The 12,983-nt window shown below is 50.7% G+C and overlaps 2 protein-coding genes across 26 annotated transcripts in view; one reads left to right on the top strand and one right to left on the bottom strand.

The window, feature by feature from the left end:
- The window catches only part of AKT2 (AKT serine/threonine kinase 2), a 117,786-nt gene extending 117,347 nt beyond the window's left edge, over positions 1-439 (bottom strand). For 3 of the 7 annotated variants that reach the window (XM_024351378.3, XM_054674199.1, XM_024351377.3), the window contains exon 1: positions 345-439. In XM_024351378.3, the coding sequence (XP_024207146.2) occupies positions 345-422 (78 nt within the window). In that variant the 5' untranslated portion in view covers positions 423-439. The other 4 variants (XM_024351374.3, XM_054674198.2, XM_054674197.2 and 1 more) reach the window with 4 other exon arrangements.
- Positions 361-12,983, top strand: part of PLD3 (phospholipase D family member 3) — a 29,879-nt gene continuing 17,256 nt past the window's right edge. For 3 of the 19 annotated variants that reach the window (XM_016935984.3, XM_016935983.4, XM_063800753.1), the window contains exon 1: positions 567-676. The gene's annotated coding sequence lies outside the window, so the exon portion shown is untranslated. Of the gene's footprint in view, positions 677-12,983 lie in introns of all 19 variants that reach the window. The other 16 variants (XM_063800750.1, XM_016935988.3, XM_054674201.2 and 13 more) reach the window with 14 other exon arrangements.

A 12,983-nucleotide genomic window follows, 5' to 3' on the forward strand; every position in this document is an offset into this window, starting at 1 on the left:
CGCTGAGCTAAGGGATCCAACGTACACGACCTGACTTCTCACTCCCATTTATAAAGCCGGTGATAAAGTCGGATTCTAACCCCCATTCCACAGGGGAGGAAACTGAGGCTCAAAGAAACAAATCGTACGTCCGAAGCCGTACAACGGAGCTCGAACTGAGTCCAGACCCCCGGACGCCACCCGTCCCTACCGCAACCGGCCCAGTCCCACCACCCCCGGCCCGCGCCTCACCTGGCCCACCGGGCCCGCGCCCACTCGCGCCGCCCGCCCTCCCTCCCGGCGGCGCCAACTGTCAGACACTCCTCCCCCGGCCCGGGCTGCCCGCCCCGGAAGCATCCTCTCACCGCCGGAAGCTGAACTGACTCGTCCGCGGCCGCTCTACCCCAACAGGCCGCCACCAGCGAGAGTGCGGCCATAACCATCACGTGACCGCCCACCGACACCAGCGAGAGTGCAGTCGTAACCGTCACGTGACCGCCCACCGTCGGCCCGGCGCTCCCCTCCGCCCGAAGCTAGCTAGCCGCGCGGCCAATGAGAAAGGCGCATGCCTGGCCCCCGCCGGCCTGCAGTCTAGCCGTAGTGCGCCTGCGCGCGGCTAGGAGGGGCCGTCAGGCGGGGGTACAGCCTGGAAGGTGCGTGTGGGGCTGGGTCTCGGAGTGGGAGACGTGGAGTGCAGGTACTGTGCGATCTGGGGGCGCGGCGCCTCGGCTACCCTCCTCGTGTTGTCTTCCACGCTATAATGCATGGAATATAATATATATAATATGGAATATAATATATATAATTATAGCGTTGTCTTCCACGCTATAATTTATGTCGTCCTCGGTCTCTTTATGTCACCATTCCTCCTTCTGTCTCATCCCACTTAAATCCTCACAACTCCTTCTGTCGCCATCACCCTCTTTAAATCCTCACAACTCCTCTTGTTGTCATCAACGCCCTTAACTCGCTTTCGTTCCCCTTAAGCCCTCTTTGCCACCATAGGTCGTAATCGCTCCCTTTAAATTCGTCATCGCCATATGTTACCTGCATCCTGCTTTTGTTGCCATTTCTCCTTTATAAAATCCTCATTTCTCTTAAACCCTCATCACACCCCCAAGTCACCTTCGCATGGCTACTGTCCCCATCGCTCTTCTTAAATCGCGCTAATGCAACTCTTATGTCATCATTACCCCTTATGTCTTTGTCCCTCCTTTGGCATCACTGTTCCTCTGACCAGTCACCATCCACTCCTCATGTTTCCAGTTTTCCCCATAAGGAGCCACCCAGCCTTACAGTTATTTTTCTTCCCTCCGTGTCTTCGTCATTTCCCCGTGTCACATCTCACATAACATACGGGGTACTGCAGCCCATTACCTGGGGTGTGTCAGAATCCCAGCCCCACCACTACACCTCTGGATACCTTGACTGCCTTATGGCACCTTTCCAATCCCAACTTCATCTGCAAAATGCACACGGGGACATCCACATCAGGGCTGAGTGTGACGATTCTGTGAGTTTATTCTTGTGGTAGGCTCAGCTTGACATGGTGTTTTTGGCTAATATTGTTATTAACCATGTCACCCTCGGCCGGGTGCGGTGGCTCATGCCTGTAATCCCAGCACTTTGGGAGGCCAAGGTGGGCGGATCACCTGATGTCGGGAGTTCGAGACCAGCCTGATCAACAAGGAGAAACCCCGTCTCTACTAAAAATACAAAATTAGCCGGGCGTGGTGGTGCATGCCTATAATCCCAGCTACTCGGGAGGCTGAGGCAGGAGAATGGCTTGAACCAGGGAGGTGGAGGTTGCAGTGAGCCGAGATCGCGCCATTGCACTGCAGCCTGGGCAACAAGAGTGAGACTCCGTCTCAAAAAATAATAATAATAATAGGCCAGGCGCGGTGGCTCACGCCTGTAATCCCAGCACTTTGGGAGGCCGAGGCGGGCGGATCACCTCAGGTCGGAAGTTCGAGACCAGCCTGACCAACATGGAGAAACCCCATCTCTATTAAAAATACAAAATTAGCCAGTCATGGTGGCACATGCCTGTAATCCCAGCTACTCGGGAGGCTGAGACAGGAGAATCGTTCGAATCCGAGAGGCGGAGGTTGCAGTGAGCCTAGATCATGCCATTGCACTGTAGCCTGGGCAACAAGAGCGAGACTCCGTCTCAAAAAAAAAAAAAACAAACAAACAAACTGCATGATCTTGGGCAACTAGCTTAACCTCCCAGTGCCTCAGTTACTGCATCTGCAATATGGGAATGAAAACACAAATTAATCATTCCGCACATAATTCTTAAGCATGTACTATATATGTGCCCAACACTGCTAGACACTGGGGATACCTCAATGAACAATACAGACAAAAATATCTCGGCCTGGCGCAATGGCTCACACCTGTAATCCAAGCACTTTGGGAGGTGAAGTGGGTGGATCACCTGAGACCAGGAGTTTGAGACCAGCCTGGACAACATGGTGAAGCCCCATCTCTACTAAAAATGCAAAAATTAGCCAGGCATGGTGGCACGCCCCTATAATCTGAGCAACTCGGGAGGCTGAGGTGAGAGGATTGCTTGAACCCGGGAGGCGGAGGCTGCAGTGAGTTGAGATTGCACCACTGCACTCCAGCCTGGGTGACAGAGTGAGACCCCGTCTCAAAAAAAAAAAAAAATCTGGCCTTATGGACTGTGTACTACACTCTAGTGGGGGGAAGAGGCAATGGGTAAATAGGTAAGTAGATTATTGGATGTATTAGAAGGGGCATGGGGAATGTGGGGTCAAGGTTATAGTTTTAAATAGGGTGGTCAGGGAAAGCTTTCTGAGAAGGTGACATTTGAAACAAAGACTTGAAGGAGAAGAGAGAGTAGGGCTGGGCACGGTGGCTCACGCCTGTGATCACAGCACTTTGGGAGGCTGAGGAAGGTGGATCGCTGGAGCTCAGGAGTTTGAGATCAGCCTGGGCAACATAGCGAAACCCCATCTCTACAAAAATTAGCCAGGTATGGTGGTGTGCGCCTGTGGTCCCAGCTACCTGGGAGGCTGAGAGGTGGGGGGATCGCTTGAGCCTGGGAGTTCGAGGCTGCAGTGAGCCATGATTTTGCCAATACACTCCAGCCTGGGCAACAGAGGGAGACCCTGTCTCAAAAAAAAAAAAAAAAAAACGGCCAGGCGTAGTGGCTCATGCCTATAATCCCAGCACTTTGGGAGGCCAAGGCTGGCAGATCACCTGAGGTCAGGAGTTCGAGACCAGCCTGACTAACATGGTGAAACCTCGTCTCTACTAAAATTACAAAAAATTAGGCAGGCATAGTGGCAGACACCTGTAATCCCAGCTATTCAGGAGGCTGAGGCAGGAGAATCGCTTGAACCCGGGAGGCGGAGGTTGCAGTGAACTAAGATTGCGCCATTGCACTCCAGTCTGGGCGACAGCGAGATTCTGTCTCAAAAAAAAGAGAGAGAGAGAGAGAAAGAGTGACATGGCCCTCTGGGGGAACAGCATGCTGGGCAAAGAGAACAGCAAAAGCAAAAGTCTTGCGGTAGGAGCAAGCTTGGAATATTTAAGGAATAGCAAGGAGGTCAGTGAGAGAGGAGAGGGGCAAGAGACGACGTTGGAGGGGTGATGGGGCACATCGTGGAAGGCCTTGTGAGCCATGCAGAAGGCTGGCTTTTACTCCAAGTGAGGTGGGAGCCACAGGAGGATGTGGAGCCGAGGAGGGATGCGGTCCAGTGTGACATGAAGCCATCACCCTGAGCTGTGGCAGCTCCAGAACTTCTACCCAGGATCGACTAGTGAGAGGCAGCCTTATTGGAAAGAGAGCCAGAATCTTCTTCAGTCCGCACTCACATATCCTTTATGTTGGGAGAAAGTTTCAAATATCCCTGTCAAAGATCGAGACCGGGCGTGGTGGTTCACGCCTATAATCCCAGCACTTTGGGAAGCTGAGGCGGGCGGATCACTTGAGGTCAGGAGTTCGAAACCACCCTGACCAACATGGTGAAACCTCATCTCTACCAAAATTATATAAAATTAACTGGGCGTTGTGGCGGGTGCCTGTAATCCCAGCTACTCAGGAGGCTGAGGCAGGAAAATCGCTTGAACCTGGGAGGTAGAGATTGCAGTGAGCCGAGATCACACCACTTCACTCCAGCCTGGGCAACAGAGCAAGACTCCATCTCAAATAAATAAATAAATAGTCATAAAATTTGAGGGCAGGCTAGGGAAATGCTAATGGAGTTTTTGAGAGGCCGGCGCCACCACGGGGTTCAGCTGCTGTCCCAGACGGTGGGGGGCAGGCAGCAGGGGATCTACAGATGATGAACAAACAACAGGAGAGGCAGCTGTCATGTGGCATCTGTCCCTGGAAGCTTGAGGCAGCTTGGGTTCAAATCCTTGCTCCATTTCCTCTCTTTTTTTAACCAAAGTCCAGTTCCAGGCTTACCCCATATCCTATTTCTCTTTATACCTGTGACTTCACCTCTCTGGATTCTTAATTCCCTAAGTGGGATTTTTAAGAGGACTGTTGTGAAAATTAAATATATTAAGTCCAATTTAAAAAAAAAACAAATATATTAAGTGCTTTGAGGCCAGGCACAGTGGCTTATGCCTGTAATCCCAGCACTTTGAGAGGTTGAGGTAGGCAGATCACTTGAGCCCAGCAGTTCAATAGCAGCCTGGGCAATGTGGTGAGATCCCGACTCTACAAAAAAATTAAAAACTAGCTGGGCATGGTGGCACACACCTGTGGTCCCAGCTACTCAGGAGGCTGAGGCGAGAGGATCACTTGAGCCCAGGAGTTCCAGGCTGCAGTGAGATGTGTTCCCACCACTGCATTCCAGCCTGGGCAACAAAGCGAGGAGACCCTGTCTCAAAAAAAATCAAAAATGAATGCAAGAAGCCCCATTGTCTCACTCCACACCCTGCACTTTTGCAGGCTCACGCCTCCCTCAAGCCGCAGGGTCCCTCGCCTGATGTGATGAAGGGAGATTTTGCATTGTTTGTTCATGAATTAGTTCAACCATGTACTGCCCTGGAATACAACTGAGCTCTGGGTTCAAATTCCCAGCTGATCCCTATAATCCCAGCACTTTGGGAGGCTGAGGTGGGCAGATCACTTGAGGTCAGGAGTTCGAGACCAGCCTGGCCAATATGGTGAAACACTGTCTTTACAAAAAATACAAAAATTAGCCAGGTATGGTGGCGGGCACCTGTCATCTCACCTACTCAGGAGGTTGAGACATGAGAATCACTTGAACCTGGAAGATGGAGGTTGCTTTGAGCCGAGATCCTGCCACTGCACTCCAGTCTTGGTGACAGAGTGAGACACCATCTCAAAAAACAAACAAATTTCCAACTGACAAACCAATGCTGTGCAACCTAAGCAGGTAATTTCCCTGAGCCCTGCCACCTCATCTGAAAAACAGAGATGGTAACACTGCTTTGCCCTAAACTTACCATGTTATTATTTTTCTTTTCTTTTCTTTTCTTTTTTTTTATTTGAGATGGAGTCTTGCTCTGTCACCCAGGCTGGAGTGCAGTGGTGTGATCTCAGCTCACTTCAAGCTCTGCCTCCCAGGTTCACATCATCCTGCCTCAGCCTCCCGAGTAGCTGGGACTACAGGTGCCCGCCACCACGCCTGGCTAATTTTTTGTATTTTTAGTAGAGATGGGGTTTCACTGTGTTAACCAGGATGGTCTCAATCTCCTGACCTCATGATCCGCCCGCCTTGGCCGCCCAAAGTGCTGGGATTACAGGCGTGAGCCACCACACCCGGCCCTACCATGTTATTATTTTTCTTTCTTTATTTTTTTGAGACAGGGTCTTGCTCTCTCACCCAGGCTGGAGTGCAGTGGTGCAGTCATGGCTAACTGCAGACCAAGCTCCCAGGCTCAAGCCATCCTCTTGCTTCAGCCTCCCATGTAGCTAGGGCTACAGGCGCATACCACCATCCCCAGCTATTTTTTAGCCTTTTTTTTTTTTTTTTTTTTTTTGAGACAGAGTCTCACTCTGTTGCCCAGGCTGGAGTGCAGTGGCGCGATCTCGGCTCACCGCAACCTCCACCTTCTGGGGTCAAGCGATTCCCCTGCCTCAGCCTCCTGAGTAGCTAGGATTACAGGCACATGCCACCAGGCCCGGCTAATTTTTGTATTTTTAGTAGAGACGGGGTTTCACCATGTTGGTCAGGCTGGTCTCAAACTCCTGACCTCGTGATCTGACTGCCTCGGCCTCCCAAAGTGCTGGGATTACAGGCGTGAGCCACCACGCCTGGCCTAGGCTTTTTATTTTTCTGTAGAGACAAGATCTCACTTTGTTGCCCAGGCTGCCCAGGTCTCAAACTCCTGGGCTTAAGTAATCTTCCTGCTTTGGCCTCCTAAAGTGCTGGAATGACAGGTGTGAGTGAGCCACTGTGCCCAGCCATGTTATTATTATTATTTTATTTTTCATTGAGACACTGTCTTGTGTCACCCAGGCTGGCGTGCAGTGGTGCAAGCTCAGTTCACTACAACCTCTGCCTCCCGGGTTCCAGTAGTTCTCCTGCCTCAGCCTCCCAAGTACCTGGAATTACAAGTGTGTACCACCACGCCCTGCTAATTTTTGTATTTTTAACAGAGACAGGGTTTCGCCATGTTGGCCAGGCTGGTCTCGAGCTCCTGACCTCAAGTGATCCACCTGCCTCAGCCTCCCAAAGTGCTGGGATTACAGGTGTGAGCCATCGTGCCCGGCTGTGTTATTTTTGTTTTTGTGTTGTTGTTTTGAGACTGAGTCTCACTCTGTCGCCCAGGCTACAGTGCAGTGGCATGATCTCAGCTCACTGCAACCTCCGCCTCCCAGGTTCAAGCGATTCTCATGCCTCAGCCCCCTCAAGTAGCTGGGACTATAGATGCACACCAACACGCCCTGCTAATTTTTGTATTTTTAGTACAGATGGGGTTTCACCATGTTGGCCAGGCTGGTCTCGAACTCCTTACCTCAAGTGATGCACCCACCTCGGCCTCCCAAAGTGCTTGGATTACAAGCATGAGCCACCATGCCCGACCCTGTTGTTATTTTTGAACTGGGACATAAGCCTTTGGCAGTTGTGATGCCACTGTCTCCCTCCCCTGCTTTATTTTTTTCCAAGGCACATTCCATGTATTTCACTCATTTATTTTCACTCCCTCACTCCCTTAGTAGAATAACATCTTTAAGAAGATTTTTTTTCCTTTTTTTTTTTTTGTTTTTTGTTTTTTTTGAGACAGAGTTTCGCTCTTGTTACCCAGGCTGAAGTGCAGTGGCGTGATCTCAGCTCACCGCAACCTCTGCCTCCCAGGTTCAAGCGATTCTCCTGCCTCACCCTCCCAAGTAGCTGGGACTACAGGCATGCGCCACCAGGGCCTGGCTGATTTTGTATTTTTAGTAGAGACGGGTTTCTCCATGTTGGCCAGGCTGGTCTCGAACTGCCAACCTCAGATGATCTGCCTGCCTCAGCCTCCCACAGTGCTTGGATTACAGGTGTGAGCCACCGTGCCGGCTCCTTTTTTTTTTTTTTCCTGCAATCTCAGTTTCTGGAGCAGGGCTTGTCAGCAAGTCATTATTGATTAAATATTAGTTGAATTAATAGATTAATTAACTGGCCACTGAGCACCTGCTATGCACTTTCCTATGCTCCATGGTACTGGGGACATGGCAGTGAGTTAGATAGCCTGGCCCTGCTGTCATAGGTCTCCCAGTCAAATAGGAGAGACGAACCCATCATTAGGCACTGCCAGCAGCAAGCACTGCCAGCTAATCACAGCACTGATTTTGAGCAGGAGTGGGACAGCTTAGATTTCTCTAGTTCCAATTTAGAAGTGTTCACCATTCGTGATGCTTTCTTGGACCTATTTAATTGTTTTTCAGACTGACCGTCTTCTCTCCCTAGGAGGCATAGGCAGAGGGATCAGGGCTGGGAAAGGGAGGCCCAGGGGACTGTGTGAGCCCAGAGGGCTTCATGGAGGAGGTGGTATGTGAGCGGACAGAAATGAGCAAGGTGTGCTCAGCAGGGAAAGCAGCTGTGGGAGGGTCTGGTGATGAAAGTGTGGTTTTGGTTCAAGGAACTGAAAGATCATAAATATGGCTGGGGTGGGAAGAACGGTGAGAGAGTAGGCCAAAGAGGTCATTCAGGGAAGATCATTCAAGGCCCTGTCAGCCACAGTGAGGAGCTGAGACTGTGTACTGAGGACACCGGGGAGCCACAGAGTTTTTGAGCAGGAGAGGGATGTGTCAAATTCATGTGGAGGTGGGATTGCAAGGATTGAGTGGAGTCTGGAAGCCAAGGGAGGTGGCTGGAGTGGGGACCCAGGTGGGAGAGACTAAGTCAGAGCTTGTGGGGGAGGGTGAATTGGAGAGACCCTCACAGGACCAAGTCGACAAATTGTTGGGGTCCAGGACAAGGCCCAGGGCTGGGGGTAGTCAAGGAGAGCTTTCTGGAGGAGGAGGCACCAAGGCTGAGACCTGAAGGATGGGTTCAACAGCTCTTCTTGAAATGGGGACCTGGGGCAGGAAGATGGTAAGGACAGTTGGGGACATAGTAGGTGTGGGAGTCTGGGGACACCTTGAAGGAGGTATCTGGGGGGCCCTGGAACCTCTAGAGCTGGAGTCAGGGGAAAGGAGGAAACAAGACAGAGCTTTGGGTTGAGAAAGAGGGAACTGAAGCTGTAATGATGGGGGAAGGTCCACAGGGGCCTGTCCATGTAGGGCTCTATAGGACATGGTAAGAAGTTTGTACTTTGTCCTGGGGGCAATGGGGAGCCACAGAAGGATTTTGAGCAGGAGTGAGACAACTTAGGGTTTTTAAGTTCCAGTTCAGAAGTGTTTATCATTCATGATGCTTTTTGGACCTATTTAATTGTTTTTTAGACTGACTGACTTCTCTCCCTAGGAGGGGCACTTATTTTAAAGGGTCCGTTGAAATAAAAGATCTAACTGCTGAAAATGAAAAATCAGTTTGCAAAACCAGTGTTCCGTTCTGTTTTCTGTAGACAATTGATGGTTCAGTCCAAAGAGGTCAGAAACAATTGATGGTTTAGTCCAAAGAGGTCTGTACCATCTAGTGAAAATCAGCACCATTAAACATGAGAACATTTCTGTTTTAAACCATTTGGAAGCCCCGTGAATTTTATTTTATTTTGTTATTTTTAAAATTAGAGACAGGGGTCTCGCTCTGTTGCCCAGGCTAGTCTCGAACTGCTGGGCTCAAGCGATCCTCCCACTTCAGCCTACCAAAGTGCTGGAATTACAGATGTGAGCTACTGCTCCTGGCCAGCCTGTGGATTTGTAAATGTCTCCTGTGGTGTGATCTGCCTCATGTTTCCTGTATGTAGGCTTCAGAAGCACACTCTGCATTCTCAGATGGCTTGAATCAGCCTTGACTTTTTCCCCACCCTCTCAGCGTGAATCTCAGGTTGAGATGCCATTGTCTGCACCCACCCTATACGCTCTGGGCTTAGAACTGATACCAGCTGGTTATCATTGTGTATAAAAGTGTCACTAGGTATAGAGAGACATCTAAAATAATCTCCTCTCAAATTTTTCTATTCTGCTGCTCCATTTCTTCTGCTTTCAATATTTTTTGAGCAATTACAATGGTCTGGGCCCTAGAGCTAGAGGAATAAATCAGACACGGACATAGCAAGGGACACATATGTTGATTATGTGTGATTAAAGTGTATACAAGATACGAGGGCGTACACAGATCTCACCAACTAGCACGTTTCAAGGGCTTACTGTGCTTCCTGCCTTCCATGGATGATCTCATTGACTTCCCAACAAATGTGAGGTTGGTATTATTAATCTCCACATTGTTCAGAGAATGAAAGTGTGGCTTAGAGAAGGGAACCTCTTTTCCCAGTTCCACAGAGCTGAGATCTGAAGTCTGAGCTGTGGGACTCTGAGACCCACCTCCTTAACCATTCAGAGAACCCCCAGCCACCACCCTCCAGTGCATATAAGATGATACCCATTTCATTTGTTGTTTTGAGACCGTGTCTTGCTCTGTCGCCCAGGCTGGAGTGCAGTGGCACAATCACGGCTCACTGCAGCCTCGACCTCCTGGACTCAAGCAGTGGTCCCACCTCAGCCTCCCAAGTGGCTGGGACCACAGGAGTAGGCATGGGCTACCACACCTAGCCAATTATCTTTTTGTTTGTTTGTTTTTGAGATGGAGTTTCGCTCTTGTTGCCCAGACTGGCATGCAATGACGCAATCTCGGCTCACTGCAACCTGTGCCTCCCAGGTTCAAGCGATTCTTGGACCTCAGCCTCCCGAGTAGCCTGCCACCATGCCAGGCTAATTTTTGTATTTTTGGTAGAGACGAGATTTCACCATGTTGGCCAGGCTGGTCTCAAACTCCTGACCTCAGGTGATCCACCCATCTTGGCCTCCCAAAGTGCTGGGATTACAGGCATGAGCCACTGTGCCCAGCCGCCTAGCCAATTTTTTAAGTTTTTGTAGAGATGGGGTCACACCTTGTTGCCCCAACTGGTCTCAAACTCCTGAGCTCAAGCCATCCTCCCGCCTTGGCCTCCCAAAGTGCTGGGATTATAGGCATAAGCCACTGCGCCCTGCCAATATGGCTAATACTGGTTTATAGATGAGGCCAGCAGGGCTCAGAAGTAAAGCCCCATGCTCAGCATCACTCAGCAAGAAAGTGGCAGAGGTGTGATCTGAACCATGAGCTCTCCAATTTAAAGGGCTGCTGTAGAGGAGGAATCAAATCTCTCACTGCCACCCTCCCCTGGGGGTGGGGTGTTCAGGGATCTGTGACCCAGTGGGTTTTACTTCCTCCTTTTTGTGGGCTATGGTGTCATACTCCAAGGGGGGCAGGACCACAAGGCAAGGGGACTAGGGGGTATTCTGTGGGCTGGGAGAGAGCACGCTTCCTGGCAGTGCCCTCTCCCAGATGAGACCTGATCTCTTTTTTGTTTTTTGGTTTTTTTTTGAGACAGAGTTTTGCTCTTGTTGCCCAGGCTGGAGTACAATGGCGCAATCTTGGCTCACTGCAACCTCCGCCTCCCAGGTTCAAGCGATTCTCCTGCCTCAGCCTCCTGAGTAGCTGGGATTACAGGCATGCGCCACCATGCCCGGCTAATTTTGTATTTTTAGTAGAGACGGGGTTTCACCATGTTGGTCAGGCTGGTCTTGAACTCCCGACCTCAGGTGATTTGCCCACCTCAGCCTCCCAAAGTGCTGGATTACAGGTGTGAGCCACTGCGCCCGACCGAGACCTGATTTCATTTCATGTCATACCAGCAAGGAGGCAAAGCATAAGTACCAACCTGGATGGGGCGTGCTGGGAGCCCCATGGATGTTCTAGGGTCCTGAGAATACAGGCATTGAGATGGGCTGAGGAGGAACTCCAGCATCCGGCTGCCCGTGCCCACCTTCAGTTTCACCCTGCCCTGCTCCCACAAGGATCTGAGCAGGGAGGGGGCCTGATTTCCTTCTCCCGCTGAGACCACAGTCCTCTGGAGGCTAGGATCTGGTGATGGGGCACCCTAGCTAGGAGCCTGATCCTCTTTATAATTTAGTTTCCATAGAAGTTATATGTGCATTTAAAAAAATTCAATGTAAGTAAAGACCTACAATGAAAAGCAACCGTCTTGTCTCTGGGGGTGGGATGGGGGATGCCTTTGCGTGGGGAGCTGTTAGGAGCCTTGACAGTCACCTTTGCTGAGAGCCTCCTGCATGTCAGGGGCTCTTCTACGCACATTATATGTGTGCTAATTCCTTTTTTAAAACTTTACTTTTTGTAGAGATGAGTCCTGCTGTGTTGTGTAGGCTGGTCTTGAACTCCTGGCCTCACGCAATCCACCCCCAACCTTAGCCTCCCGGAGTGCAGGGATTACAGGTGTGAGCCACCTTTCCCAGCCTGTTGACTCCTTTAGTTCAGAGGAGTCAGTCAGATTTTAGACATCTCAAATGTTGTATGTTCAAAACCAAACTCCTGGTCTTTTCCCCAAACTTGTGCCTCCCTGTCTTGCCCAATCAGCTATTGACACCTCCAATCCTTGCAGTTGCTGCGGCCAAAACTCAGTCATCCCTCACTCCTTTACTGCTCTCAAACCCACATCCAGCCTAGAAATGCCATCCCCTCCACCTTCAAAATGCATCCAGACCCCGCCCTTTCTTCGACACTTGGCTGACCACACCCTGGTCCTGTCTACCCTTGGCTCCTGTCTGGATGCTCCCAGCAGCCTCCTCCCTGGGCTCCCTTGCCCTGCCCCAGTCTGTTCCCCACACACAGCCGCCAGGGGATCCTGTAACACCTGTGTTTGTTTCTTCGGGCTGCTGTAACAAATTGCCACCAAGTTGGTGGCTTAACACAACAGAATGTATGGCCAGGCGCAGTGGCTCCTGCCTGTAATCCCAGCACTTTGGGAGGCCGAGACAGTCGATCATTTGAGGTTGCGCCACTGCACTCCAGCCTGGATAACAGAGCGAGACTCCATCTTAAAAAAAAAAAAAAAAAGACAACAAATTCATTCTCTCAGTTTTGGAGCCGAAGTCCAAACTCAAGGTGTAGCAGGGCCATGCGCCTCCAGAAGCTGGAGGGGAGATTCCATTCCTCACCTCTCCCAGCTTCTAGTGGCTCCAGGCATTGCTGGGTTTATGGCCACATCACCCTAATGTCAGCCTCCCTGTTCACATGACCTTCTGCCTGTCCTATCTCTGAGGACAGTTGTGATTGGATTTAGGGCCCATCCAGATAGTCCAGGATGATCTCATCTCAAGATCCTAAATCTGATTACAATTGCAAAGATCCTTTTTCCAAATAAGGTCACATGCACGTAAGTTCCGGGGATTATGCTTGCGTGGGACATATCTTTTTTGAGGCCACCATTCAACCCACTACAAAATCCAACTGAAGCCCAGCGAAGTGGCTCATGCCTGAAATCCCCGCACTGTGCGAGGCCAAGGCAGGAGGGTCGCCTGAGGCCAGGAGTTCAAGAGTAGCCTGGGCAGCATAGGGAGATCCTCATCTCTT

The sequence above is a fragment of the Pan troglodytes genome, chromosome 20, assembly GCF_028858775.2.
Source record: "Pan troglodytes isolate AG18354 chromosome 20, NHGRI_mPanTro3-v2.0_pri, whole genome shotgun sequence".
In the NCBI taxonomy this organism is placed as follows: domain Eukaryota; kingdom Metazoa; phylum Chordata; class Mammalia; order Primates; family Hominidae; genus Pan; species Pan troglodytes.